The sequence below is a fragment of the Ischnura elegans genome, chromosome 9, assembly GCF_921293095.1.
Source record: "Ischnura elegans chromosome 9, ioIscEleg1.1, whole genome shotgun sequence".
Taxonomy (NCBI): Eukaryota; Metazoa; Arthropoda; class Insecta; order Odonata; family Coenagrionidae; genus Ischnura; species Ischnura elegans.
The window spans coordinates 66,030,927-66,058,142 of NC_060254.1; the positions used below are offsets into that span (position 1 = coordinate 66,030,927).

Genomic DNA, 27,216 nt, shown 5'->3' on the forward strand with positions numbered 1-27,216 from the left:
GGCGATTGTCAATTTCATGCTTACCACTAAATTAAAAGTTGAGTTAATGATTTATCACGACATTCAAAAAGATAAAGGAAAAAGGTTGTCCAAAATTCACTTTAAATATCTTAGTAGATTTGAAAGAAAGAATTTCATCTAATCTATATAAGTTCTCTTTAAGGAGTATCCATAGGCTAAATACATTTTTAATTTTAGTGGTTGGTATTCTGAAACATAAGAGTGGGCCATAATTAACAGGAATGATGATGGCGATTCGTACTCAGCGCAGCGGTCATAAATAGGCTGTGTAATCCCTGTTATGCTGAAGTCCACATTCGATTAGACATTGAAATCTTCAAAAATCATAAAGGTACTCATTCAAATGCTGATGGTAAATTTCTATGTTGGCCGAGCGATTAATTTTTGCGATGGGATTCCCCAATTGTCTACCCTCTTGTCTGCTTTTTGTTTACATTATCGGTTGCGTAATTTCAATTTGCCTCGGGCTCTAAAATGTTCTCCTCAGTTTCAAGGTCTCACAATGGCCATTTTAAATTCTCGATGTAAGGAAATTAATCTCTGTCTACCTTTTAAGGAGTTGATTACAAATGCTGAATGACTAAAAATTATCCAACAAAACCATAACAAAGCGTTCGAACGGAGAGGTGAATAACCGCGCCGAAAATGAAGAACTGGTTGACATTGAAATTTGAGCGTGTGTAAAAAAATCCTACTTTTTTCTTCTTAAGGTGTTTGACCTTAGCATTAACTTTTAAATAGGTAAGATGGACACTGAAGATTGGCAGTTATCTAAAGTTGGAGTGTCTGAAAGGATTCGACATCTTCATAAAACTAAACAGTGGACGGATTGTACTTTCCAAGTGTCCGGGGAAAGCTGTACTCAGGTATATCCTCTAGACTTAATGCATTCATAATATTTTTGGGTTAAAATATGAGGAAGTGGTATTTTAAGTTTTTTCCCAGGTATACTTTACCACGATAAACTTATCGTAATTTATAATTGAGTATCATAGGCCGTACTATTCGATGTAATTTAGGCGTCATTGTTTTGAAATTTTCTCCATCAATTTCTCCCATATTATTTCTGGATTTATTTTAGATTTTTCAGGCACATAAAGTCCTACTTGCTTGCTGCAGTCCTGTATTTGAAGCTATGCTATTTGGCCCTATTGCTGAGAAGCATGTGATTCAAGTACCGGATGTTGAACCAGAAGCCTTCAGAATTCTACTGGAGTGAGTTGTTTCATTTCTCTTATTCTATCTCTTTTTTTATGCATTTAAGGCGCGTTTTTATTTTAATCAAGCAATAAGGGTTGCTTGGAATTTTTTTGCAATTTTTGCCAAAAAAGGTTTTTTCAGAAAGTAATGTAACGCAAGCTATTGTTTACGAGCGGGTAAAAAGTCTCGTTTTTAAACATGTTTCAAGAAAGGATGCATAGTAGGTATTTCTATTTTCACACTCAATAAATGACATCGCTCCTATTCCGGTACACTCTTCAGCAGAAAATAACGTACAAAAGTCGAGAACTTCAAAGATGGGCGTAAAACATAAATCTTAGTTATTTTAAAGTGGAATTTTCTTTATTGCTATTAATAATTGGCATAAGTAATGAATGGAAATAGAGACCTAGGTTTCCATAGTAGCTACAAGGAGGTACCTCCTTGAGTAGCTACTGTAAGAAATATGAATTAAATTTTTCCTTGCTAATCTCTAAAGAATTTATAATTACTAGTTTCATAATTTGGTCTTAGAGGGGTGAGCAAACTAAATTTTTTAATGAAATGAATGGGAAGACTTCTTAAATAGTCTAAATAAGAGAGAAAACCAAACTAGCGTAAAGTACTTATAATTTCGTGAGTCAACATCCACTAGCTAGGTGCGGATGGATCAGGGGTGATGGATGGATAAGCAAAGGGTGAATTAAGGATGGGAGCCTATTTGGGACTTAACTTTGTAGTGCCCATAACTGTGTACGTACTCTGATCATTCACTCTGAAGCATTCCACCTGATCCTTTCCTAGAAAATGACTTAAGAAGTGGCTATTTAGGTTTACAACTGGGTCAGGGTCTCTATTAATGTCTGCATTTCAAAGATCTGATTTAGCCAGGCTTGAGGATTAAGAGAGACTATCCAATGGAAGACCTTATACCCAATTTAACAGTTTTATTAATATGAGTTGCAGGATGCTCTGCAATTCTTCTAATGTAATGCATATATTTGTAATGAGTTCCAACCAGCTAATTTTATGTGATTGTATGAGGTCAAATGTAGTCAGTATAAAAATTTTGATGTAGTAAGATTATGAACTAGATTTCTTGAATATAAATGCCATAGTTGGCCATAGCCGTTCAGGGAAGTTGCAAGGATGCACTCTTGAGGCCAGGTTCATAAGTCTGTGACTTTTATTCTCTGCGCCTCAAGGGGAAGGTAGTGAAGTAAAAAGGAGGTGGAGGTGCAGCCAAAATTATGATATCTGTCTCTGGGATAGGGATGGGAGAGGGATGGAAGAATAATTTGTCGTCATAAAGGCGACCTGAGTTAACTGTAACGAAATCAGATCTACTATTTTATAGAAAGGAAAGATTTATCAGAAGGAAATTAAAGGAATAATGATATGTGATTCCTACTGATCAAAAACAGAACTACCCCAAATCTCTGTGATGATTAAAAACTCAATTCAAAGTCCTGTCATGTTTGAAGGGTCCAGTTGAACATAAGTTTATTGCCATTCAAACATGAATTTTTGAACACACTGTGTGAAAATATTGTTATTCCTTCCCCTCGAGACTGGGTATTTCTTTTTTTTACAAAGTTATCAAACTGACTACAGATTGATTTTTAGTATTAAATTCTGAGTTTCCTCTTAAGTTTTCCCTTGCAAAGCCGAAGTTAGAAATAAAGCCCATTTTTGGAGAAGGTAAACATATGACTGTGTATCTTCTGTAACATTGTGGGAGGGGCTTAGACTATCCTGCCTTGCTCGCTAGACTTTGACCTGTACATTTTGATTGCTTATATGTACCTGGGTGGTATATGATTGCATATATCAATTTCTTAGAATTTTGGCTGTGTCGTTTCCTAGACAAGTAGTTGACTGGTCCTCTCCACTATCAGGATTTTTTTCTCCTGTAGTTGTTGTTTTCCAGATGATGTTTCTCCTCCCATCCTTGAGTCACCTTCAGGTTAAACAACAATTATGTAGCAGCTATCCCAAAAGCTGGAAGAAACATTCTTGTCTGAAAATGTTTCCACCATAGCCATGTTTTATGAGTATATATATAAAATTTAAATATTTTGTTTTCTCTCTGTTTTTTTAAATTTATCATCAATTAATTCATATTAGGCTTCTACTATGTAGTAATTAATGAAAAATTAGATTAAATTGTCCAAGATCGAGATCACTTTGTTTATATATTTGAGAATATGTATTGTGTTAGGATTCTTTTTGCAAAACTGTGCCAATGACTAATTTTATGACTTGTTAACTTGTTCTTGTCAGGTATATTTACACAGATCGCACATCTTTCCCTTCATTGGAGGCTACATGTGCCACTCTCTATGCTGCCAAGAAGTACTTGCTGCCTCATTTACGACAAAGCTGTGTTGTGCACCTGGTTGACCTGCTGAGACCCAGTAATGCTTGCTCCCTTTACGATTTTGCATCTGCCCTTGAGGAGAAAGAACTGGCTCAGGAAAGTCTCAAGGTATGAGCTTTAGGATGCAGCAAGTGTGCAAGGAATCAATGGAGTGAAAGTGATCTGCCTGTAAAAGGCAAGTGAAACGAGGACCGGAATGGGTTCACGGGGTTACTCTCCCGAGGGCTGGGCCTGTAAGTCTTCTTTTTTACCCGCACACCTCGGGAGGGGAAGAACAACGGAAGGAAAAAGGACAAGAGGTGCCGCCACGATTAGAGCCCGACGACGTCTCCAGGGAGAGGATAGGGATGGAAGGAGTTGGATAGGGAATCCCAATACCCTCATTGGGGTGACGTGAGCCACTACTAGAGAAACCATAATGTAATCTTTCTACAGAAAGAAACCTGTTAGGAAGAGAAATCCTTCGATGAAAGGCAGTGAAAAATTAATGCATTTTGAATAAAGCATTTCTATGTATGGGTCCTGCATGATTTAATGAAAAAAAATTCTCTTATATTGTGCAGGGCAAATCCATTAAATAACCTTTGAGAGGAACAGAACAAATTTATAAAAAAAATATGGGATTAAAATGAGTATAGAGTAGTTTGTACAGTAAATGAAATCTAACAGAAAATAATTATTTTGTTAAGCACTGAAACTCACTTCCTATGTTCATTCAAAGTGAAAAATACTGAAAATCTTAACCTTTGCTCAGATGACATGTTTGTAAGGAAACCTTAAATCATTTAAAAAGAGCTAAAGCTTTGTGATGCCAACCAAATATTAATGACTCAGACTTATTTGAATGCTAGATGATTCAAAAGGGGTTCCCAAATGGCCGTAAAATTTTGACACCACTCGTCAGAGGAATAAACAGAAAAAACTTCACCAGAATGCCCTCCTATGGCAATTTACGGGAATTACTTCCATGTCAAGGACTACCGCAGACACAAACACACACACCCAAATGGACACCTTCGCAAGGTTGTCGGACCTCACTAAGGTGGCCTTGTGTTGTAACCTGGGACCCTTCGTAGAGCTGGATGGTCTCTCCAAAGGATGCCATGTTATTACACACTCTCACTTCTGTGGTGATTTACAGAAATGTTACTTCCCCGCCAGGGCGCACCGCAGACTAAACACACAACCCAGAAGTATCCTTTGCGGGTCTGTAGTGACCTGGCTGAGGTAATCTAGGTTATAACTTGTCTTCCTTTGCAGAGGTGTAGGGGCTTGGCTAAGAAGGATACCAAGTTTTGCCACAATCACACTCACAAGCGCTCAACACAATCACTCACACAAGCACTAGGGTACAGATTTCTGGTAAACCTCTCAAAGAGAGCGTGGTCAGGATAACACGAACGATTAGTATCTGTACCAACAGATTGGTTTGTGAATGTTAAATTATGCATCTACCATCTATCTGCATGTAGCTATCTTTGTCATTTTCCCAGACATTGACCTTGTTCATGATTACTAAGTTACTGGATTTTGCTTGTTTAAAACTTACACTTGTCCTTAGGTAAGGAATCCAATGTTGTGCATGGCAGCTTTTTGTTATTGTTAGCCTGTTGAATCACTGCTTACTATTTTTGAGCCCTGTGAAAGCGAGTTTACTTGCATGCATTACTCTATTTTGTTATTGACAAGTGTTCATCATAAATATAATGGCTTTGAAATATTTTACTCTTCGCCTAATCAGGGGAGGGAGTTTGCATCATTCCCGATCATCAGTCAATCAGACTTTATGCTTTCTTTGGATGGTGTCATCCTAGAATTTGGGTTCTGGAGTTTGGAGTGTCTTTTATCATTTTAATTTTCTTTAACTTACAGGTGATGTGCACATACCTCCAGGAGCTCCTTCAGGACCCAAGCTTTGTCCATATATCACGTGGCACACTGGAGGCAATTCTTCGTGAGGACCTTTTAAATGCTGATGGGGGTGAGGCAAGCCTGATAGCAGCATCCATGTCATGGGCTCGACAGGAATGCAAAAGATGTGGGTTGGATCCTGAGGTGAGTGATGCAAATGGAAGTGAGAGCAATGAACTCTATAGGTTTATAAATGTGGAAATTATAAAAGGGGTGTTCCACACTTTTATTTCTTTCTGTGTATTTCTCTAATACATAATGTCACTGTCGAGAGCGATGTTTGTTGAAATTTTGTACTTCATAGTGAAAATGAAATGAGTTTTCACAAGACTGGAAATTTTTTATGCTGGTGTGAGATTCTTCAATTCATTACCTAAAGAATTAAGGGAAATATGTTTCATATGTAACTTTAAGAATCAACTCTACCAGTATTTGGTGAGCAGATCTTACTATTCTATTGATGAATTTATACCATTACATCTTAATATCTAATTTTACTTTTATTGTCTATATTTGTTTTGTGTATCTACTTGATCTGTTCTACACATGTTGACCACATGTCCTGGAATTAATAAAGAATTATTATTATTATAATTATTATTATCAGGGTAAAAGAGCCCTTGCGGAAATCAGGAAAATAAAAAATTGTTCCAGAAAACATGGAAGATGAATATCTACTCATATCTGTCCATTTTCAATGCTAACCTCTCTGAGCAAAAGGCATAGAAAGCCATTAGACTGAGTGAGAAGACTGAGGTAATTTCAGTTAGTTTATATTTTGGCAGAAATAATTCTAGCTTGTCCTTCACTAATGTGGTCCATTTATTTTCATCTATCTGATCACTAGTTGGTTGCCTCCTGAGCATTCTCTTCCTTGATAGGTATGGAGCAGTGTTTCCCAAACTTTTTTGAGCCATAAACCTATACTCAATACTCAATCGTTATCTTTAAAATAATAATCAGAATCATATACTAATTAACCAAATGAGGAGCGTTGTAATAATGAAATTAAAAACAATGACTAATTAAATGACTAATAAATAATTAAGTTCTCTGTGTCGTGAAGTTGTACCAACGATAAACTAAATGAGACTGAACCCCTTCAAACATTTCCCTTGTGCAATAAAGTAGGGATGAGTCGATTCCAAATGTCGATTCTCGATTCCACCGATTCTCGGGCACGGAATCGGAATCGAGAATCGATCGCCTAAAGTCGATTCCGATTCCATCGATTCCAGGAAGATAAATGTTTTGAGCACAGACTATAAGTTTGGGGCACAAAGGCTGCCACGCATCTAAGCGGCCGCAGTGTCAGCCTTGCCCGCGTGGAGGATACGCCCGGCACGCGGGTGCTGCGACTAACATACCTAAGCGGCCTCAGAAACATGAAAATGTCGGCAAGAGCGACAAACCGACGAACCCTGAAATGGCGCGTGATCATGAGCAACTCTAAGAGAAAAAAAATTGGAAACCTCGGGATCGGGAAGCAATGCATGCGTTTTCCGTTCTTTTATTAGCCGCTGGTCATGGCAAATCAAAGTATTGCGATTACGAATCACATTCGGAGAATTCATCTCGACCACCAATTTTAAAGTATAATAGATCGAAATATATATTTTTTTATTTTCGAATGATATTTGAAGTCTGATGATAATAAAAACGTGCAGAGAGCGAGTTTTCCTGTGAAAAAAGTTTCTTATAATTACGCGCTGAGAGCGGGTTTTTTTTATATACGTAACTTTTTTAGACTAACACGCGTCTGCGTCAATAATAAAAAAATAGACACATTCGCGTTTGTATAGCCCAGTTTCATCAATGCAACCCTTGAGGAAGTTGATACTTGCTTGGCATAAGCCGCCGCGGCCTCCGGGCGGACTCGACAGGTTGCGTTCGGCCGCCACCGCGCACCCGCCAGGCTGCTCTAGTGTGTATGGACGCAATGAACGCTACATTCTTGTTTAGCCACCGCGGCTATTGTTATTTTTAGGGATGGTCGGATCGGATACCTCGGATCCAAATATCCGCGGATATTGCCCTTCATCGGATACATCGGATCCAAAGTCGCGGAAGACATCGGATCTGGATCCGAAATTTTAAATAATAGATTCAGTGAATGCAACGCCCCATCAGGGTGGAAAGAGTTCCGATTCTCTCTTCGAATGCGTCGTCGCATGTGATTCTTGTCCTACTCATGAACCGTTTTGTTTGAAAGCTCTCGCAGAGGTTGCGAGTAGAATTTCAGCCGTGGCCAGGATTTTCAGCCAGAAAATAAAAAAGGCAAAATACGACTGGCACATAGTGTGACTCTTCCCAAGGGATTGAACAATCATGGGAGGAATTTCAGCGCCGTAGGATAATAACCACGTCAAAAGTAACTACGTCGCAGATTTCAGAAAACCTCCCTCGGCCGTCCACCAGCCCGTGCCTCTGTTGTTTTTTTTTGTATCCGAAATCACACGGACCAAAAATCATTGTCTTCTAAGGAAAATATCAAATCACATGAAAACAATTGAAGCGTGTTTCATCCCTAACTCGCCTCACCAACTGACCTTTTTCGCCTACCTGCTTCAATTCTCTGTTTCTAGACGACAAATGCTAGGAGAGTGACTTTTTGGGCCCGAAGATATCTTGATAGTTTCGACAATTAGATGATATGCACGGGATTTAAAAAAGAATTAGACCAAACGAGACGCATTCCTGACGATATTTCTGTTTATTTTTCAGCTCTAATTGATTGCCACTCAGTTTTCTATCTACAATTCTACAATTACACTTTACTGATTGTCCAAACAGCATAATTTTCAAAGAAACAAGCGCAGCATTAACCCCTCAAACAATTAGAGACTGATTGGAAACGCCAACTACATATATCACGTAGCGCGCCCGGCTTCGCTTTGAAGGCAACGACGTCACTGAAGCAAGATCTGATTTCTTCGTCCGACTCCCTCATTTGTAGCCTTGTTGTTTGAAATACGGAGGGAGCGGGCTCCTTCCTCTCCACCTCTCCTTCACGTGCTCCTTCCCAGTGGCGTAGCCATGGGGATGGTCCGGACCTCACCCCCCGAAATATAAAAACACAATTATTGTCCTTCACAAAAGAAAACAAAATATTGAAAAATCAGGAATTTACAAAATTTTTCTTTAACAAATTAAGTTTTTCGATTATAAAAAGTGTTAAAATTAGTTTAAAACCCATTATTTAGTGCCCGGTTTTTTTTTTTTATTTCCCCCCTGGTTTTGAATCCCCCCCGAACGAAATTCCTGGATACGCCACCCCTCCACGTCTCCTTTACGTGCTTCTGCTGCCCACTTCTTCCTCATGCTAAGCGGTTGAGCACCTCGTCACACATGATGTTAATGCCATTTTAAATACTGTTAATTGTGTTGCTAATTGCACAGTTGCAATTCAATTTAATGATACGCCGATAAAAATGTCTTGCGTGTAAACATTTCCACTGAGATAAGGAGAACCAATGAATGCCATGTGCGTGCACTGTGGCGTAAGTTATCCCGAGGATGTGCTAAATCCACCTCACCATACTGAAGCATTTTCGGATGAAACACTAGTCCGTAAGTGATGAGAAAGTAAAATTCGGGGGAAACGTGCGTGAGGAAAATTGGAATTCAGTCGATGGCAGGGGGGTACCCAGGAATTTTGTTATGGGGGGATCAAAAACCAGGGGGAAAATTTTTAAACAACAGGGTACAAAGGAGAGGGTTTCAAACTAATTTTAACGCCCTTCATAAGAGAAAAACTTCATTTTTCAATGATTCATTTTTTTCATTCTTGTAAATTCATGATTTTTAAATATTTTGTTTCCTTTTATGAAGGAAAGTAATTGTGTTTTTTATATTTATATTCCTCTCGCTACGCCACTGGTCAGTGGTTCATCCTAAGATTTTTCCTATTTTCATTTCCAAACCCAAGCGTAACAGTTTAGGCCCTGAGTATGTGAAGATGTTTTTAAAAGGCAACTTGAAAGCCCATAAAATAATTTTTAATTTATAAAAATATTAGAATGTGAATGAAAATCTAAGAAGCATTCCATTGATTGTATGTACCCACAATAAACGAATAATGACTTTGTTTAATGGCAGGAATTTGAAAATGCATTTGGATTCGATAATATCCGATTCGAAAGATCTCGCTCCAAAAATCCTGGATCCGTCCATCCCTAGTTATTTTATTCCATTCAATTCTTAAATTTTAATGACAGCGATGCTACAGATAAATCAAAATCCCACCAGTTAGAATGAACAAGAATCGATGGAATCGAGAATCGGGAATCGATTTGAAGGAATCGAAATTGGAATCGGAATCGAAAAAAAGTGGAATCGACTCATCCCTACAATAAAGGCTTGGAAATATTTTTCAACAGTTCTTACTTTAAAATGTAAGAAAACGCATGGTTTAAATTGCTTCCATATGCGGGAAACAAAGTAAACTTTAGAAGCGAAGCTTGAAAACGAAGACAAAATGACGGTTACGGAACGTTCGCATTTGTCACATTATCAGGACCCTCCGGCGCCCCCCTACTGCCCCTTTGACACTTTTCGCCCCCATAGACTACAGAAACGCCCCCCAGGGGGCGGTAGCGCCCACTTTGGGAACCACTGGTGTAGAGGATACCCTGACTCTGGGTTCATGGTTTTTTGTGTGATGGCGATCTCTAAAGCTTTTTTTATAAACCTGGGGTAAAAGCATTTCTCTCTATTACATAATATTTGTGTCTCACCAATTATAATTTTTGGTCAGGTCCACTTCAAGAGAGATCATGGAGATGAATATTGAATTACTTTTTCTCACGGCTCTTTTGCACTCTTGCAGATGGGTTTTCAATCAGGGTTCCCCTCTCAACTGCAAAAACCTTAAAACAGTAAATTTCATCATAATAACCTTAAAAATCTCTCAAACTTGATTGTAGAACCACAATTAAAATATCAAAATAAAAATCGATATATTGAACATATTTCAATGTCAGTCACACGTAGACACTGTCCATGTATTTATCTGCACATGTATATTCGAAGTGCAATTATTGGTCCAAGTGCCATGATGACACATTGACCTTAAGACTTTACCAAAGCTGGAAGACCTGTAACCTAATTGTTCACGACCCTGGCAAAAATATAGACACTTCTTGACTTCCCTGCTCCCTCCATTTTACCACTCACAACTTTTAGCCGACCCTGAATTTTCCTAACGTTAGGTGATGTCATAAGAGATATTTTTGGTGTCATATTAGATACTTTCATTGCTGCGTTTGCATTCACGGCATCTGTCGTGTTTATTAAATTTATGGTTAACATTTGTCAGGTGATTGTTATGTGATCAATATTTCTGCCTAAAATGCCTTATCAACAGACGGTGAATTTGACGACATTAAGACCTTGAAAACCTGGAAAAAACCATGAATTTTATAATTTAGTTACAGTGGGAACCCTGTCAATGTTCTGTATATCTCTTGTGCTTGCTGCCACATGAACAATGCACACTGTATATGCACTCCTGAAATTCAAAAGGTATTTTATCCTTCCGTTGCAGAAGTAAACCTGCCATCTTTGCTACACTACCCTTGTGTCAGGATAACATCATGTTTTCTTAGAATTATGGAGATATATGTCCCAGCAATGAAAGTTATTGCAGCATATGGTTTGGCCATGTGGTTGTCATGATTAATGGTTTTGTCACCTTTCTTATACTTATGCCCATCTCTACCACAGTTTGTCTCCATAGCCATTTTGGCATAGGGTTTCTATTAAAAGCGTCTTCTCGCTGTCAAGGACTCCATATCTGAGATGTCCTATGCATTAAGAACAAAAGTTGCTACCAATGAAACTTTCTGACCAGGGTGGTGATGCAAGGTGGCATTGAGGTATTGATCTGTATGTGTCCTCTTTTGATATACTTCACACAGGAAACCTGGGAAATATTTTGAGCTGCAAAAAAAGTGAAGCTAAATGCTTAGTCAATGTATGAACACAGCTTTGTGTTTTCCCCTGCTTAATTACCTACTTAAGTCTGAGTTTGCTGAGTTCTAGATAGGTTGTCATTTCCTGTACCCCTATCCAGTCTGGTGAAAATGTGACCCACTGATGGCGCACACTCAACTTCTTGTCACTACAGAAAGGTTGCCATCTACATATATAGTAGACACACTTGAGTTTTATGATTCGAGCTTCTCATTTTGCTAAATGGCAACTACCACAAGGTGAAGGAAAATGCTAAATTCATGATCACGTGGGCTGGATGATGGTTGTGACCTAACTATGGGTCATGTCGGAGTGAACATGTTGAGGTTCATTTTCCCTGTTTCTAATTTAAAATTTAATGTTGCATTCTCATTTAATGTGACTTTTTCTCATTTCTTAAGGATGGCTGTGACTTACGCAGGGCTCTTGGTCCTGAGATAATGTCTCACCTAAGGTTCATGGCACTCGGCTGTGATGAATTGGAGCAACATGTCCAGCCAAGGGGTGTCCTTACAAAGGATGAAGTGGATGCCCTGCTTAAGGCAAGATGGTATGTTTTCTCTGAGTCTCGCATTTACATTCACTTCTTCTACTATATCTTTTCTTATTTTACTCAGCTTTGGAGAGATAGGTGTGAAAACTCCACTGAGGAAAATTCATTTGCCTTGACTGTGGTACATACAAACTCGAGTTTGTGCTAGGTGTTCTACCACTTGAACTACCAAGGAATCTTCTTCCTCGGCAGAGTTTGTTTGCGTTGATGGTTTATGCTACCAGACATGCATTTCCTCAAGGCAACATGTTTGTGCCCATAGCGCCGCACTACCAAGGCTAAAGCCAGAACTTAATTTTTATATGAGTGTAAGGCAAGAGTGGTTGCTACTGACTTGTTATGGTGAATGCCCCAGCATTCAAAGTACGTATTGTTTGTCTGGCAACACTAGCCACCTTGTCCTCTAAAGCCAACAACACTCCTTAGAGAAAAACAATGCCTTGGTCATTCAATCAGAACAATTAGAACACTGTGTGAATGCAGGAGATCCAGGTTCATCCCTGTCAAGTCAAATGATTTTTCCTCTGTGGAATTTTATCATTTGAAGTGCAGTTACAGTTGACTCCATAAAGGTATGCCACTGGCTAATTCTTGATTATTACTTGAATGATTAATTAATAAAAAAGGAGTAACTTGTTCTTCATAGTGAAGTTAGTCCTCGAATGGGATTTGGTGTAAAGTGGCTGGAGTGTTAGGGTTAGCATAAGCGGCTTTGTTCTGAAATACATTCATAGATTTGAGGAAATTTTTGAAAATTTAGCTAAGAGCTATTGCCATATTCATTAATACAATTCTAAAGCATGGAGCAATCTCATCTGCCCTACAATCAAAAGATGATTGCCAACATTATAATATCTAACCTCATAATTACTTGAATGTGCTTTGTTCTATCAATCCATGCCTGCTGGCCTAGTTGAATGGTTTTTCGTGGCCAATTTCCATTGCCTCAACTTAAAAAGCTAACAAATCAATACTGTCAGTCCTAATCACATTATTTTGTCATTTTTATTACTTTAGTGCTGTCAAGAAGACGGCCGATGTGGGAACTGGCATGCATCAGGAGACAGACTTAGAGGTTCCGTCAAGTCTCTGTACAAAGTTCAAGCCACGTTCCTCAATACCTATCAGTTTGCGTTGTTGCTCTCGGAGGTACCTCAAGGCAGGCCCTCTGATAGGTTACCGAGAGTCTCCACCTACCGAGAGGTTGCTAGGTGGCTACCGTCCTGAATTAAGCAGTGGTCCAAATGCTCTGAATGGTGTCCCTCCCCATTCAACTGTTACCCTCCTCTGTCAGTTGCGTTGTGTCACACACTCCGTGGTGCTTGCTGGGATCCAGGTGTGGACAGGCTTGGCACCGTTAAGTGCCTTCTCGTCAGTGACTCGTGGTGGTGTGGATGGTGGTCGGTGGGTGGCAAGGGACAGTGAAGATGCCTGCCATCACAACCCTTCATCATCATCTGTCGATGAGTCAGGACGACATCCCCACCCCCGCTCACCTCTCACCTACGAGGAGGAAATGGAGGTGGCTGTGAGTATTGAGCATCGATGTCCTCTAATTATTATACAGGGTGTCCCATTTATCTTGGCCACCCGAAATAACTTTTTAACCAGATGCAAATTCAAAAATGTGTCAAGCAAATGTTCATTAGCCATCAGGGGGACATTAATCAGCATGATTACCTTCCTTGTAGCTTTGTTATTTAAAAAAAATTTTAACAGTGGTATGTCTTTTTTAAATGTCCTAGACGTGGATGCGGTTGTGGTCCTGGGCTCAAAGTGACTTTTGTGTTATATTTTGACTTGCTTGTCATTTGTTAGAACGTAGGTTTCCACGGCGATGGTTTGATCTCTGCATTTCTTCAGGGTTTTCTTCCGCGTCAGCTTGTTTATGGACAACAGTTTCGCTGGCTATCCTGCCAGCGAAACTGTTGTCCACAAACAAACTTGCTTGTCATTTGTTTACTGCTAACTCCAGTAAGTGGACGAGTTTCTTATGTTTTCATAACGTTCTGTTTATGTTAATGGTCCACTGTGCTACATTTTTGAATAAGTCTTTATGAGAGGAAATGAATTGCCGAATAAAAAATATAGGGTGTCATTTTAAAAAGACATACCGCTGTTCATATCTTTGTAAATAACAAAGCTACAAGGAAGGCAACCATGCTGATTAATGTCCCCCTTACGGATAATGAACATGTGCTTGACACATTTTAGAATTTGCATCTGGACAAAAAGTTGTTTCGGGTGGTCAAGATCAATGGGACGCCCTGTATACCGTATATGTCTGAATATAGTCCCCCCTTTTTTCCAAAAATGCCCATGGTAAAAGTAAAGGGGGGGGATTATATGTATTCATAAGAGAGGATGTCTGTCTGTCTGCTATGCATTTCAGTATGGCTTAATGGATTGAAACCAAAATGCATAGGTGCATCTCATGCTCCCGAAGCCTGGAGTGCTACTTCTGATTGTGTCTGACGTGTCCTTTGCGTAATTTTCTCATTACTGTTTGTTAATTTGAGTCATACAACTTCTGTGATTGGGCATCTTTCAGGGTAGGCACTCCTCTTTACATGCTCCAAGGTAAAACATTACTAAGAGGATTCTACGCTTAGTTGTCAATCCTCTCGGTTCAAATCTTTTTCCTGGGGTATGCATTCACGTTTTTGGTTTACGTCCGTATGGACGTACATAAAAATCAATGTTGTGTAGCAGTCTATAAGCTGTGCTTCTGGTTCACTGTTTATGGGAACATAGTCTCTGGTAATAATTACCTAATTTGAGTAATTTTTACTCACAAATGATTATGGGGCATTTCTGATAACTTCAGGGTTTACTCCGTGAAATCTTTCCATAATGGAAAATAAAAGTACCTACCGTATATCTCCGAATATAGTCCCCCCTTTTTTTTTCCAAAAATGGCCACGGAAAAGTAAGGGGGGGGACTATAATCGAGTGTAATCCAATTTAGCATACTAAAGGTGACCATAAAGTAATAAATAACAGCATAATGGCTAATGTTCTCGTAGTCTTTCTATTTGAGTATATTTATGAGGATTATAATCGGAGATATTAGTAAATACTGCCACGTTTTACCGGAAATTAAGACAATTTTTACCACAAATGTTGTACAGATACGATTATTCCGATTCAAATAGCATATCGAATATGCGTTTTCACGGAATCCATCGGGTAGCCGCTAATTTTTCTTGGAAAAGTATTGTTAGAATAATTCAATCGACACTGATCACTTAATGACGCAAAACAGTAAATAATTAAAATGAAAATTAAACACACACTATCATTACATTAATCGAACACTAGGATTGAATCAATAGTATATGTACCCGTCGCTCATTTAATAACTACACGATTTAAATAATTGCGAAAAATAAACAGATAAAGTGAACCTTTCGTGACGATTTAGCATTTCATTGCGTCCGTAGCCACTATACCTCCGTGCGGTTCGTGTTTACAACCACTGCCATAACCGCCTTCACAGAACAAGAATGCGCAATAGGTGATGCATTTGTTTCTGAAAAGGCGCAATAATCGAAGACTTTAAACCAGAAGCGCCGGCATTACTGCATTTGATCGAAATACAGCGACTCAGCATCGAAAGTGTAATCAATTTATTGAGGAATATCTTCAATTCGTCAGGGTAAATAGGATCGATAAATTACGTCGCGTAACGTTTCGCAATTATTTCCGCGATATTTTCTTTATTAAAAATAATTTTACGTTCAACAGTGAGGTGATGGATCAAGTAGAAAGATGAGGATCAATCCTGACGCAGATTAGAGGCCTTCAAAGACGGAGTTTCGATGCCAATTTAAAAATAGCCGTTGCAGAATACGCCGTAAATCATAGTATTTACAGCGCTAGCAAAGCGCTAATACATCGCGGAAGTCATTTCGGGGGTCTCGATGCGGCAGATTCAAAGAATTAGAGGAAAATATCGTCGAATTTGTGCGCAAATGCAGAGCAGAAGCTCTTTGTGTAACTTATGCAATGATTCGCGACGAGGCATTGAAAATTGATATAATTTTTTTTTCAGTTTTAATGTTTGTTGGAAAAAGTTTATTTCTTAATTTTATTACTTTGATATTTGTGAGTCCTGTAGTTTAATTGTTTTGCTTAGAAGGCATTTGATAGCAATATTTTTATAATATTTATAATTTATTTAACACAATTTTATTTAGATTTCCTAAATTCTTCAGGTCACTTGGATTTGTGATGACTTGATGGGTGTGTTACACTGGATCTAAGGAAGTTTCAGGGCCAAATGCAATACTGTTTATGGGCTTTAAGTTAAAGCTTATATATTGACATTGTCTGTAGTCATTTGGAAATCAAAAATATTAATAATTTGTTAAGGTTTAAAAAATACAATAGCCTTGGATACTTGGAAAATTTCTCATTTCTTCATTACATCTGGTTAAGGAACTATAAATTACTGATACATGCAATGGATCACAACATGTTTTAGGTATAGTTATTTTGTTGTGATGGAAAATATGTGAACAGATTTGTTCTTAATCTTCACAGAAAATAATAGTTTTTATCGAATCTAGAATCTTAACTTGCTAACCACAGAAAAATTGCCTTCCTTTACATTTTAAATTTTTTCCCAAAACTGAGGTCTCAAAATTGGGGGGGGGGACTATATTCGGGGGGGGACTATATTCGGAGATATACGGTATTACTCTTTTAAAGGTTAGTGATATGTGACTGTGGATTTTTGAGTCGATTTGAAATTATAATTTTAAATTGGAATGTATTAGTATCTGTACAAATATGAATCAATTGATATTTTTGGAGGCAATATTGTAGAATATAACATATGCCAAATCTTTTACAATCATATTTTGGCTTTTTACCCCTAAATCCACTTATTAAACCAGGTGTTGAATTCTACTTCCAGAGTGCTTGGTTTCTAAATGCTATCGGTGACTTTTGCTAAATATAGGACAGTGCTTGGTTCTTTTGATAACCAAATTAAGCAAAATTTTGAGGTATGTAACAAAAAACTATTTAACATGCCAATGAGCTTGAGCAATGAGGGGAAATGGTATTATCCTTTTTTATTGTAAAAATATTGTTTTGGTAATCTGATTTCTCTGCTGACTGAGCCTGGCTAATAATATTTGTGATGGAATATCGAGCATATATATATTTTTTTAATGAAGTAGTATCAAACAGAAATAGTATTTGGACTCTGAATGGTATCAGAAATGGTGTTTCATGGTGCGGCATAGTATCAGAAATAGTATTGGGACTCGACATGATGCAAGTGACTTTGTACGCATTCACTCTCATGTGTACAAAGTTTTTTTCACCTAGGACGAAATTTTACCTGAAAAAATCATTTGGTTTAGCCAGTATTTGAACCTGTATCACATGCTCGATCTCACAAAATTTGTCTTTGTGGAGGACTTGCTGGTGTAACTGGTAGTGTACCTGGCCTGCAGTCAGGAGATGCAGGATCAGATTAAATCATGGCTATCAAATCTAAATGATTTTTTCATAGAAACATTTCTCCCATGGTGTGATTAGTATCATGGATGGGGAAATTTTATTGAAATCAATGTAAGTGTTAGCAAACATCTGGTATTAGTACATGCCTATTTATAATATGGGTTTGTACATATATCCTTTAATCATTGTGAGTTATTATTGCTGTTAATAATGTTGTTTTTCTCTGTGCTGAGATATCAGAAAGTATAAGTAGGCATTGCTGAAATACTAATGCTTTTCTTATGTGAACCACAGGTCCTTGATCTTGAGGGCAGAGTTCTTTGCAAGGTGCCATTCTGTGAACAAGTGGAGTACAACTCTCTGGCAACCATATCGTTGGGTGAGCCAGTGCGTTTGGCCCGTGGACAGGATTACAGGATAAGGCTGCAGCTCTGCCAGCCTCTTCAATACCCTGTTGCATACTTGTCAGTGTCTGAAACTGTCAATGGTGTTACATTTGAATTTGCTGATTATGCTGACCCTCGCTGGAGCTCTGGTGGTGGTACAGGGAGGTTGGTGTGCCGTTTGGACATGGGATTTGTCCAGTCTATCCTCTTTTGTCCTCGAGGTGAGTTCTACTTCTTGTAATTGTTATATATTTACCCAAATATAAGAGGAAACCATTTTCCAATTTTTTTGCTCACTAATGGACAAAGTAATGTTGAATAACCATCAGTTTAAGTCCTAAACTGTGAAGTACATCAGTGTGTTAACTTTTGCTGTGTTTAAAAACAGGAACATAATGCATGCAAAATTATTAAACGTAATTTAAATTTCATTGATATTAGTATCCAAATAAAGTAATCCAAAGTAATAAAGTAATTGGGTTTAGTAGAATGTTATCATTTTTCCAGTTTTTATCCTATGGTCTCAACATTCATCATTTATTTTATATTCTAAATAATACAAAATATTGACCCTAGAACAACGAAAGATTTTAATTATGGTAATTATCTTGATTAAGGATGAGCACCTCATTTGCTATGGGTTTCATAATATATCGGTTGGTCCAATATTGTCGGAGTGGGTTGGGTTTTGGGAATAGGTTGGGACATGGTATAAAAGTTCACCGTTTCCTTGTCTTTCTGAAGTCCAGTTGTGATAAATCATGTCCATATTTACTATATTTTCTGAAATGTTGCCTAGTTGCCGTTTGATTAAATCGACAGTTATGGCTGTGGAAGCAATCCCTCGATGAAATGATTACCATATTTATTTTATTTTAACTGTCGTTGCAGTGCTTTTGTGCATATCTTTTTATGTTTATAGTGTGAAGTAAGTGATTTATCACAAATTTAGTGACCATGGGATAAAAACTGGCCAAAGATGATACCATATACAGTAAACTCTCGTTAGTATGAAGTTCAAGGGACCAAAAAACGGGAGATTTGTAATAAAAAACTTTGCAAGAGGAATTCCTCAGGAATCATCGCAATAAAAACATACCTTGCCAAAATTCCTAGTCCCTTCTATCTCCTGAACTTATACTCACTCTGCGGAATACTCTCAGAGTATGATATATGCAAATAAATTACAGTAGACTCCTGATTATCTGGCTGCGGTTTATCAGGGTTGCATATTATCCGTGCATGATTTTCACTCTCACTCAATTTTTTCCGCGATATTTAAAAAAAATCAGATGAAAAATCATCGGAATTATGGCATTAATTCTAGGAAACACCGGGCTAAGTATTTGCTTTAGAATCCCCTTCGCAAAACGGAAGTGATCACGCGCTAGCTGCATTCACGGGAGCACCGTGTTCCTGATTTCCAAGCCTCACAGTGCGCAACCATGGTCCTTGATCACAGATACACGTTGCGCAGCAGTTGCAACCCGGCAACTTATGCGACTGCGTGGCGTGTTGCATGACAGTGTAGTTTCTGACGTGTAGCAGTGGTTTGAAGCATTCGTGCAAATCACTTTTCTGTATCCATGATCACACAGCTACCGATGTGTGGTTTTTGGAACTAGGCCTTACATTGAGCATTGATAATACGAGTACATACAACCATATTATCGCCGCTAAAAAGATTGCGAACTGGCGAAGAAAGCTCTCAATGAGTTTGGGAAGCACTCTTAAATAACAAAGTATCTGCAAAAATTATAATATATTGTTTGTTTTACATAAATTATGAACATTACAAAATTTAAGAAAAAATTTGGATTATCCGTGTTTCCCGATTACATATTTCGTGCCATCTTTCCCCATCATTAGCCCGAGTAATCGGGAGTGTACTGTATGTACAAATAGATTGTCTTTAACATACAATCAAGATGTGGTCCGAGAGCTTGTTCGTAAGTTGATAAACCTATGTGGTTATCATGCAGAATGGAACACTGCATTACAATTTTGCTTTAAATCACGATTGTGATGAACTGATATAGCTGCTTGTGTGATGCGAGTGGAGCCGAATAAAATGTTCTGTCCCCTGAGAGGAAGAACGGGCAAAACATTGAATGGTTACTTACTTTGCAATGGATTTAATTGACAATTTGCTCAGCCTGTGCCCAAAGTGCGAGTTCCTTTATGCCATGCTACATTGCATCAGTCAACTCCAAAGGCACCAAATTTGAATTTTAGTTGTGCTTAAATTTTTCAAATGTTCGCATCTCTGAAAGTTCATGAATCGAATGTTCGTTAGAAGAGGACATACTCATCAGAATTTATGAGCGGTAATGAGTGGGTCACCATGTCACCATGAGGATATCCACCTATAAAAATGCCATTAGTTTTATAAACACCATTGCTTATCCATGGAACTTTGTAATAAAGTTCGCTTTATAACCCTTGGGACCAGAACTGAGGTTCTTAATTTTGTAATAGAGAAAATTTTGTAATAACGTTTCTTTTGCTATAGATTAGATTAGCCTTTTCGTCAGGATCAACGATTTGGTTCGTAAAAATGAGAACTTGGTATGGTATGGTATGGTAAGGAGGCGGCCGACAGCTGAGGTCATTTGCGCCACAAGGGATGGGTATGGAAGGAAGGGTGGAAAGAAACTGGGCGTCAGCATTAGCCTGCTCTTAACAAAAGGCGCCAAGGGGCCACGGTTTAACGTCCCATCCGACGGACGGAGTGTTGCGCTTGAAATGTCCTCCACACAACATTCAAGCAGGGATCGGGCTGTCTCTGAAAATTCTCTGCCACTACCGGGATTTGAACCCGAGCCCGCTGAGTGGGAAGCCAACACTCTAGCCACCACACCAACCCGATCCCCTTCGAGAACTTCGCAATAACATTGTTCGTATTAACGAGAGTCTACCGTAATAATCATCCAGTTGTAGCCAACGACCTAGCATTTACTAGGAAAATCAAACTGTGACTGGAAGAGAGAGAAAAAATATAAAGATTGGTGCAAGTATGACATATGTGCATGTGTTTGGAAGAGAAACCATTTTATTGTTTCTAAAGGATTTATTTGTACATAGGTGCTTTTATAGTTTGGTTGAATAAATTAATTTCTTTCTTATAGCATGTTTTCAGATGAATGGATACTGGCCTGGGTAGTATATACACACATTTTTGCATTTTCATTGTAGTGAAGAGTATTAAAGTTGGTTATAACTATTTCATCAATTGTAAAATTTCCCAACCAGCAAATTACTACCATTTTAAAGTAATTTTTTGGGCTATTAAAAATTTTCTATGGTGAAAGCCTTTCAAATACACTGCCATAACTATAGTAATCTCATCTTGGACCTCTAGAGATGGGATATATAAATATTCTGCCTCTGAAAAGTGGGGCACAGACCATGTGATATCCTGGTTCTCAGGAAGCCGTACAATTTAGCTTATACAATTAAAAGGTTATTTTTCTTCTTGATAAGCAATCTCTTTTCCATTTAAAAAAAAATTCAATTCATAAGAATTTTTTTCTTAAACCTATTGTTAATTGCCAGTCTCTGTTTAAGTTTCAGGACACATGTACATACAAAATGAGATATACAATTATTTCTGGGGAGGTTTGGAAAATGGAAGAACATTTGATTCTATTTTTTTCTGAGTAGGTAGAGTGAGTTATTTTTCTTAAGATGACCCCTCATGCTCAACTGGCCTTATTTTGCCTTTTTAAGGTGATCTATTACTCCTTTAAAATGCATGTTATCACATTGATATTTTAGTCAGAGTAAACCTTTGACTACATTTTCCTGTGGGAGAATTTCAAACACTTGGTAATATTCCAAGACGATTTAATTTCCTTATTTATTCCCAAACTACTAAGAACAGCTCATTAAAATAAAAGGAATTTGCACTTTTCCACAAATATTTAATGCGTGCGATGCATTTTGGCTCATAGAGCCATCCTCTGGTACAGACTGGTCATGTAAGGTCTACTTTATAGAGTTTAAAAATTTCTGGATGATATCTTATGTTGCATGTGAGTAATCCATTGCTAAAAATGACCATTTGAGTAGGAGGTTTGGGCAACTATGTTTTTGATTGGTTAATGGCATACTGATGCACTTTGTATATTTACTGTTATTTTTCATTAGTTGTATCAGAGAAATGGTGAAAGATTTATTTGAAACATGAACTACCTTATTTTAGAAGCATTATGGTGTAGCTGATTTTTAAGTCATGTGTTTTCAGACTGCTGTCACACTGGTAAAATATTTAAGAGCTTGGTGGTTGTGTTCTAATATGCTTTCCTAAGCACTCCTATGGAATTTCAATTTTTAGAGGAAAATGTAGCACCATGTGGCATTAATATAAGTGTTGCAGAAGTTAAGCTTCTTTCTAGTGAAATATTTTAAATGGTCTATGCACATGGTATGGTATTTCTAGAAAAAAACTATCTTTGCAAGTGACTGGGCCTTTAGATCTGTTGACTTATCAATAGGATGAATTCAAACTCTTCTGAGTTTTTGTTTTGGTAAAGTGAGAGGGTAGGAGGAGTAAAATCTTTACAGAACCATTAGGTCAGCCGCATATACAGTGAACTGGATTTCCATTACTCTGAATATCAATTTAACATTAAAGGCCCAAAATACGAGCAACCTATCTGAAAATCAAAGTTTTGGAAAAAAAAGTTTCTCAGCTTTTCCACCGGTTGATGTTGTCCATGTCTCCAAGAAACTTTTCTGTTCAAGAAACTTTTCTGCACCTGATACGCTGGGAAAACCTAAGATAGTACAAAATTTTGGAAATTTCCCATTGTCTAGCTCTTTTTAGTCCAGTGGTTGACAATTTGAACAAATGTCATGCCAATGGGTATTGGTTGAAGTTAATGTTACTGTTTTAAACGAAAGTTTTTCATAAGTATGAAAATCCCTATTTTGAAGTTATAATTGTTTGTTGTCACCCTATCAATATCTCACTTACAAAGTTATTCAACTGAAAGGCTAGTTTAGTGGTGTAGCTTACTGCGGACTTGCCACAGTATGTGAATATCACAAATGGAAAATAAATTTGTTGGCTGAGGCAAAGATTGCTTCAGTTGCCCAGTCAACTACACATATCAACCTCTGAGTACTGTAATTTCTCTCCAAAATCAGATCATACTTTTTCTTTTCAGAATGAAGACACCTACTGAATCCAGTTATTTGGGAAATACTAATTGTTGTTGAATCTCAGATGTCGTTCATATCTCACTATTGTTAACTTATATATGCCAAAGTTTAACGACCTCTCACTATCTCATTAAGGTTAGGGGGGTGGGTCATCGAAGAATGTTTGCCGCTGTGAGGACACGCTTTCGCTTTTTTGTTATTGTTCTCTCTGGTGCTTGGTAAACTATGTTCAGCACTTGCTGACTTCTGACTAGGCCCATGCTAGACAGTGGTTAGTGGATTAGACTCTCTACTGGGAATCTATTGCATGCCAAAGAATATGATCTATTTTTGGCATGGGGAGGCATGAATCTAAGATTATGTGGTCATTGTGATCAAGCCAAGGCAAGAGTAATTTATTCTTTATATTTACTTCATCAAAACATATAATTTTTATTTATTTCTCAGAGATGTGTAAATTTTGGTTTGAAAATTCTCAGCTGATTTTTCTTGAGTTGCGATTTAATAATCTATAAAAAACATTTTATTTTATCTCATTTGTTTAACAATTCCTTTTCTCAAATCAATGTGATATTTCAGTTTTATTCACAACTCATTCTTTCTCTCATTCTTTTGATTCTTTCAAGTCTTTTGATTAAAGTTATCTTGATTGCTGGTTTATTTTGTTATTTAAACTAGATTGACATTCTCAGCATCAACATTATTTTTAGGGATGGTCGGATTGGATACCTTGGATCCAAATATCCGCAAATATTGCCCTTCATCAGATACTTCGGATCCAAATTCGCTGAAGGCTTGGGTCTGGATCCGAAATTTTAAATTTATGCTTTGGTGAATGAAGCGGCACGTTACATGGAGTGGAAAGAGTTCCGATCCTCTCATTGCATGTGCCGTTGCTCTGCGATGCTTATACTACTCATGAATCATTTTGTTTAACAGCATAGGGGTTATGCATCAGAATTTTAGTTGTGGAAAATTTTAAGGCAAAATACGACAGGCACATAGTGTGACCCTTCCCAAGAGATTGAACAGCCATCGGGAGAATCTCAATGGCACAGGATAATAACTACTTTAATTGTGACTATGTTGCAGATTAAAAAAAAGAAACATCCTCGGTCCTCCTTCAGCCCATGCCTCTGAAAATTTTTTCCTTTCCGAGACCACACAGTCCGAAGGAAGGAAGGTTGGCTACCTTCTGTTTGTAGAGGTATCACCAGGGCCATTTTAATCGGTACGCAAAGTTTGCGGCTGCGTTCGGTACCAAGCACATACCTACCTAAGCTCTCAGTCGAATTTTCAGCACTAATCTAACAAGGAGAATACATGTTGATAGTTGATTTACACCACAAAATTATTGTACATGTAAGGATATATCATAAGGTGGATACCCATTCCCCACTACTAAAGTTATTGTCATTCCCAAATGGTCTCATCCATCAGAAGCCCCTCTGCTATTTATTAGGACCCTCCATCTCCTACTGACTCATTTGTAAAATTGACATTCTGCTGTTTGGTGCTAACCAAAGGAAAGGCCATTTTGCAGTGTAGTACATCAGTGAAGAACAATGCAGTTTATTGTGTCTTTTCTTAAACTTTGTTTTCTAAGCGAAAGTTATGTCTGGCGGTAGTGGCAGTAGAAACTTGAATAATTACTTCATTGTGTAGCAGGCAATTGGAAATGCATTTGTATCCAAAAATATCCAAAGATCTGACACATCAAGGATCTGATCCGGATCTGGGTCCAAAAAAATCCTGGATCCGTCCATCCCTAATTATTTTGTTTGCGGTTCCTTCTTATCGTCGCTGATATATTTTTCCTCCTTTGAAATATGCAGGATTTCTTCATTACATATCATAACTCATGGGTTGTGAAGCACCTCCGAAAACTCTTGACTTGAGCTCTCACATTAATGCCTTGTGTCTTTGCTACATTTTTTACTGTAACTTCCACCTATGCCATTATGTCATGTGAGTGAGGGCATGAGTGGAATTGATGTAATTTTTTAAAATAAGAAATCTATTGTTTTTGTAACATTTCAGCTTTCTGCTAATTTTCCATATTTTGCGTTATCTACTCTTGGTGCATGTTGAACTGGGTGTGGGTACAACAATGCATGATTAAGGTATGAGCCTTTTTGGCATTATAATGTTCTAAATAGAAACATCATCATATGGGACTATTTCTTTATGACCATGTTGGGTAGTTGTGTAGGATGTGATCACTTAAGGTACAAAATTATTTGTTATTTGTACAAAGTTCAAATTAATTATTTTTATTCCACCTTAATTTATTTGCAAACTTGCAATTCTTTCCAGGATATATTAACTTCATCCAGTACAACAATTTACTAATGCAAAGATTTCAATTCTCTATCTTTTTATTTGAAATTAATTGACGTATTTTTAAAGATTTGAAATACTCCAAAGAATAGAATTCAAAGGAAATGTCATGTACATTTATCCTATTGGTATCGATATTAAGTATGTTTTGCGAATCTTAAGTTTTTGGTTCAGTTTGAGTCACCACTAATTTAGTTTTTTTATTGTTAAAATGCTTAAAATTGTAACAGCTGTGGCATCTTATTTTATGTGTTAGTCAATTCTACTTAGGCATTCATTCTCAAGCTCATTCCATACAATTTCATTATTCTCTAAGTTATGGGTTAATATGCTGCCTAAATCTCACATGAATATTGTTGATCTCCTATTATTTCACCATTTTCTCAAAATGGAGGTTAATATTCTTACTTTGCCTTATTGGCCTCAATAATATTGCAGATGAATCTCGACTTAACGACAGCCCTGACGAATCCTCAGCATATGAGCGACTAAAATCAATACCTGATTTACTGCCGCAACTGTCACATCTCATTTATTTTTGGCAATGGAGGTCCTGTTTATTGTTGAAATGATGAAAGAATAACTTTTATCTAGACATCTCATTCTTTTACTTTTGTTATGGCCATGATGGTGGGTGCCATCGAAAAATAAAGATTCATGATCTAAGAGTTTTCTGAATCTCTATTTAAAGAGGTTTTCATTGATTGAGTAAATTACAGGTGTACTTGCAGAGTTTTCTTTTATGATTGGTGAAGTACAGTTTCATAAAGTTCAAATACTGAATCATTGTTATGTTACCGAATTTATCGCAAACACCTTTTTCCATCTGATTCTCATTTTTTTTTCTCAGTCACATTATTCGCCTAAGAAATCCATCTTTTACATCATCTTGAAAGTTGTTGAATGAATTTCCTTCTAAATTGGGATGTGCATATAATAATGATGGTGTAAATTAAAGCCAAATCACATCTTTCAATCAATCTATCACATTTTATTTCAGAGAATATCGACTGTTGTCATCTTGTCCAGCTGTTTTTCTTTTTGAGAATATATGAGAGAAACACTTAATCCCATGTTATTATTACAGTTGTTGGGATGTATTTTTTCTTCATTTCATTTGTAAAAAGTAACTCAAATTTTTTCACCCTGTTTCAATTTTGGGCTTTCTCTACGTTTTGGACTAGACATGAATTTGTTTCAAGCAGCATGCCTTCGGTATGGTGCAGATTCAAAATGGAATTTTATCTTCTACATTTTGCTGCTATCAAATTTATTCATATTTTGAGTACATGTGGTGATTTGGTGTGAACCATTTCATTGTTCCATCAACAGGGTTCCCACTCAACCGTGAAAACCTTAAAACTGTGAATAAGCCGTGAATTTATTCTACCGTGAAAAAACGTGGAAAAAACCGTGAATTTCGTCATTTAACCTCAAAAATCTCTCAAACTTGATTTTAGGACTACGATTAAAAGAGCAAAAGAAAAATTGAAATGTCGATCATGTGTCAAGGTCAGTCATGCGCAGACACTGTCCACGCATATATCTGCACGTGTATGTTCTAAGCGCAATTGTTGCTCCGTGTGCCGTGGGACACATTGACCTTAAGGCCCAGCGCACACGGAGCGACTATTTTGTAACTACAGTTGGGAATCAGTTGCATCTGCAACCAGTTTGCAACTGAAACAAAACTTCTGTCCGCACACGGGTGTAATGACAAAAGGCTGTTGTAAATCAGTTTCGTCTATTTTGCAATCAGTGGAGTGTTTATTTTGTGCGGTACGTGTTGTTTTTTAGCCCTTTCAATTGGC

The 27,216-nt window shown here is 37.5% G+C and overlaps 1 protein-coding gene across 2 annotated transcripts; it reads left to right on the top strand.

Moving 5' to 3' along the window:
- The first annotated feature begins 94 nt into the window (after window positions 1-94).
- Window positions 95-26,789, top strand: LOC124165134. Of its 2 annotated transcripts, none has more exons than XM_046542439.1 (9): window positions 95-352; window positions 763-887; window positions 1,103-1,236; window positions 3,505-3,709; window positions 5,474-5,656; window positions 11,887-12,035; window positions 13,056-13,566; window positions 17,808-18,120; window positions 23,071-26,789. In XM_046542439.1, the coding sequence occupies exons 2-9, from the start codon at window positions 768-770 to the stop codon at window positions 23,073-23,075; spliced, it is 1,620 nt and encodes a 539-aa protein (XP_046398395.1). In that variant the 5' UTR covers window positions 95-352; window positions 763-767; the 3' UTR covers window positions 23,076-26,789. The 2 variants fall into 2 exon arrangements, with proteins under 2 accessions (XP_046398395.1, XP_046398396.1); XM_046542440.1 differs by lacking the exon at window positions 95-352 and adding an exon at window positions 465-647.
- Window positions 26,790-27,216: the final 427 nt, after the last annotated feature.

Excerpts from the sequence above, each read along its gene's own strand:
- LOC124165134 (XM_046542439.1), top strand. The coding sequence starts at position 768 with ATGGACACTGAAGATTGGCAGTTATCTAAAGTTGGAGTGTCTGAAAGG. Across the intron at positions 1,237-3,504 it reads GCCTTCAGAATTCTACTGGA|GTATATTTACACAGATCGCA; the intron begins GTGAGTTGTTTC and ends TGTTCTTGTCAG. Across the intron at positions 13,567-17,807 it reads AGGAGGAAATGGAGGTGGCT|GTCCTTGATCTTGAGGGCAG; the intron begins GTGAGTATTGAG and ends TGTGAACCACAG.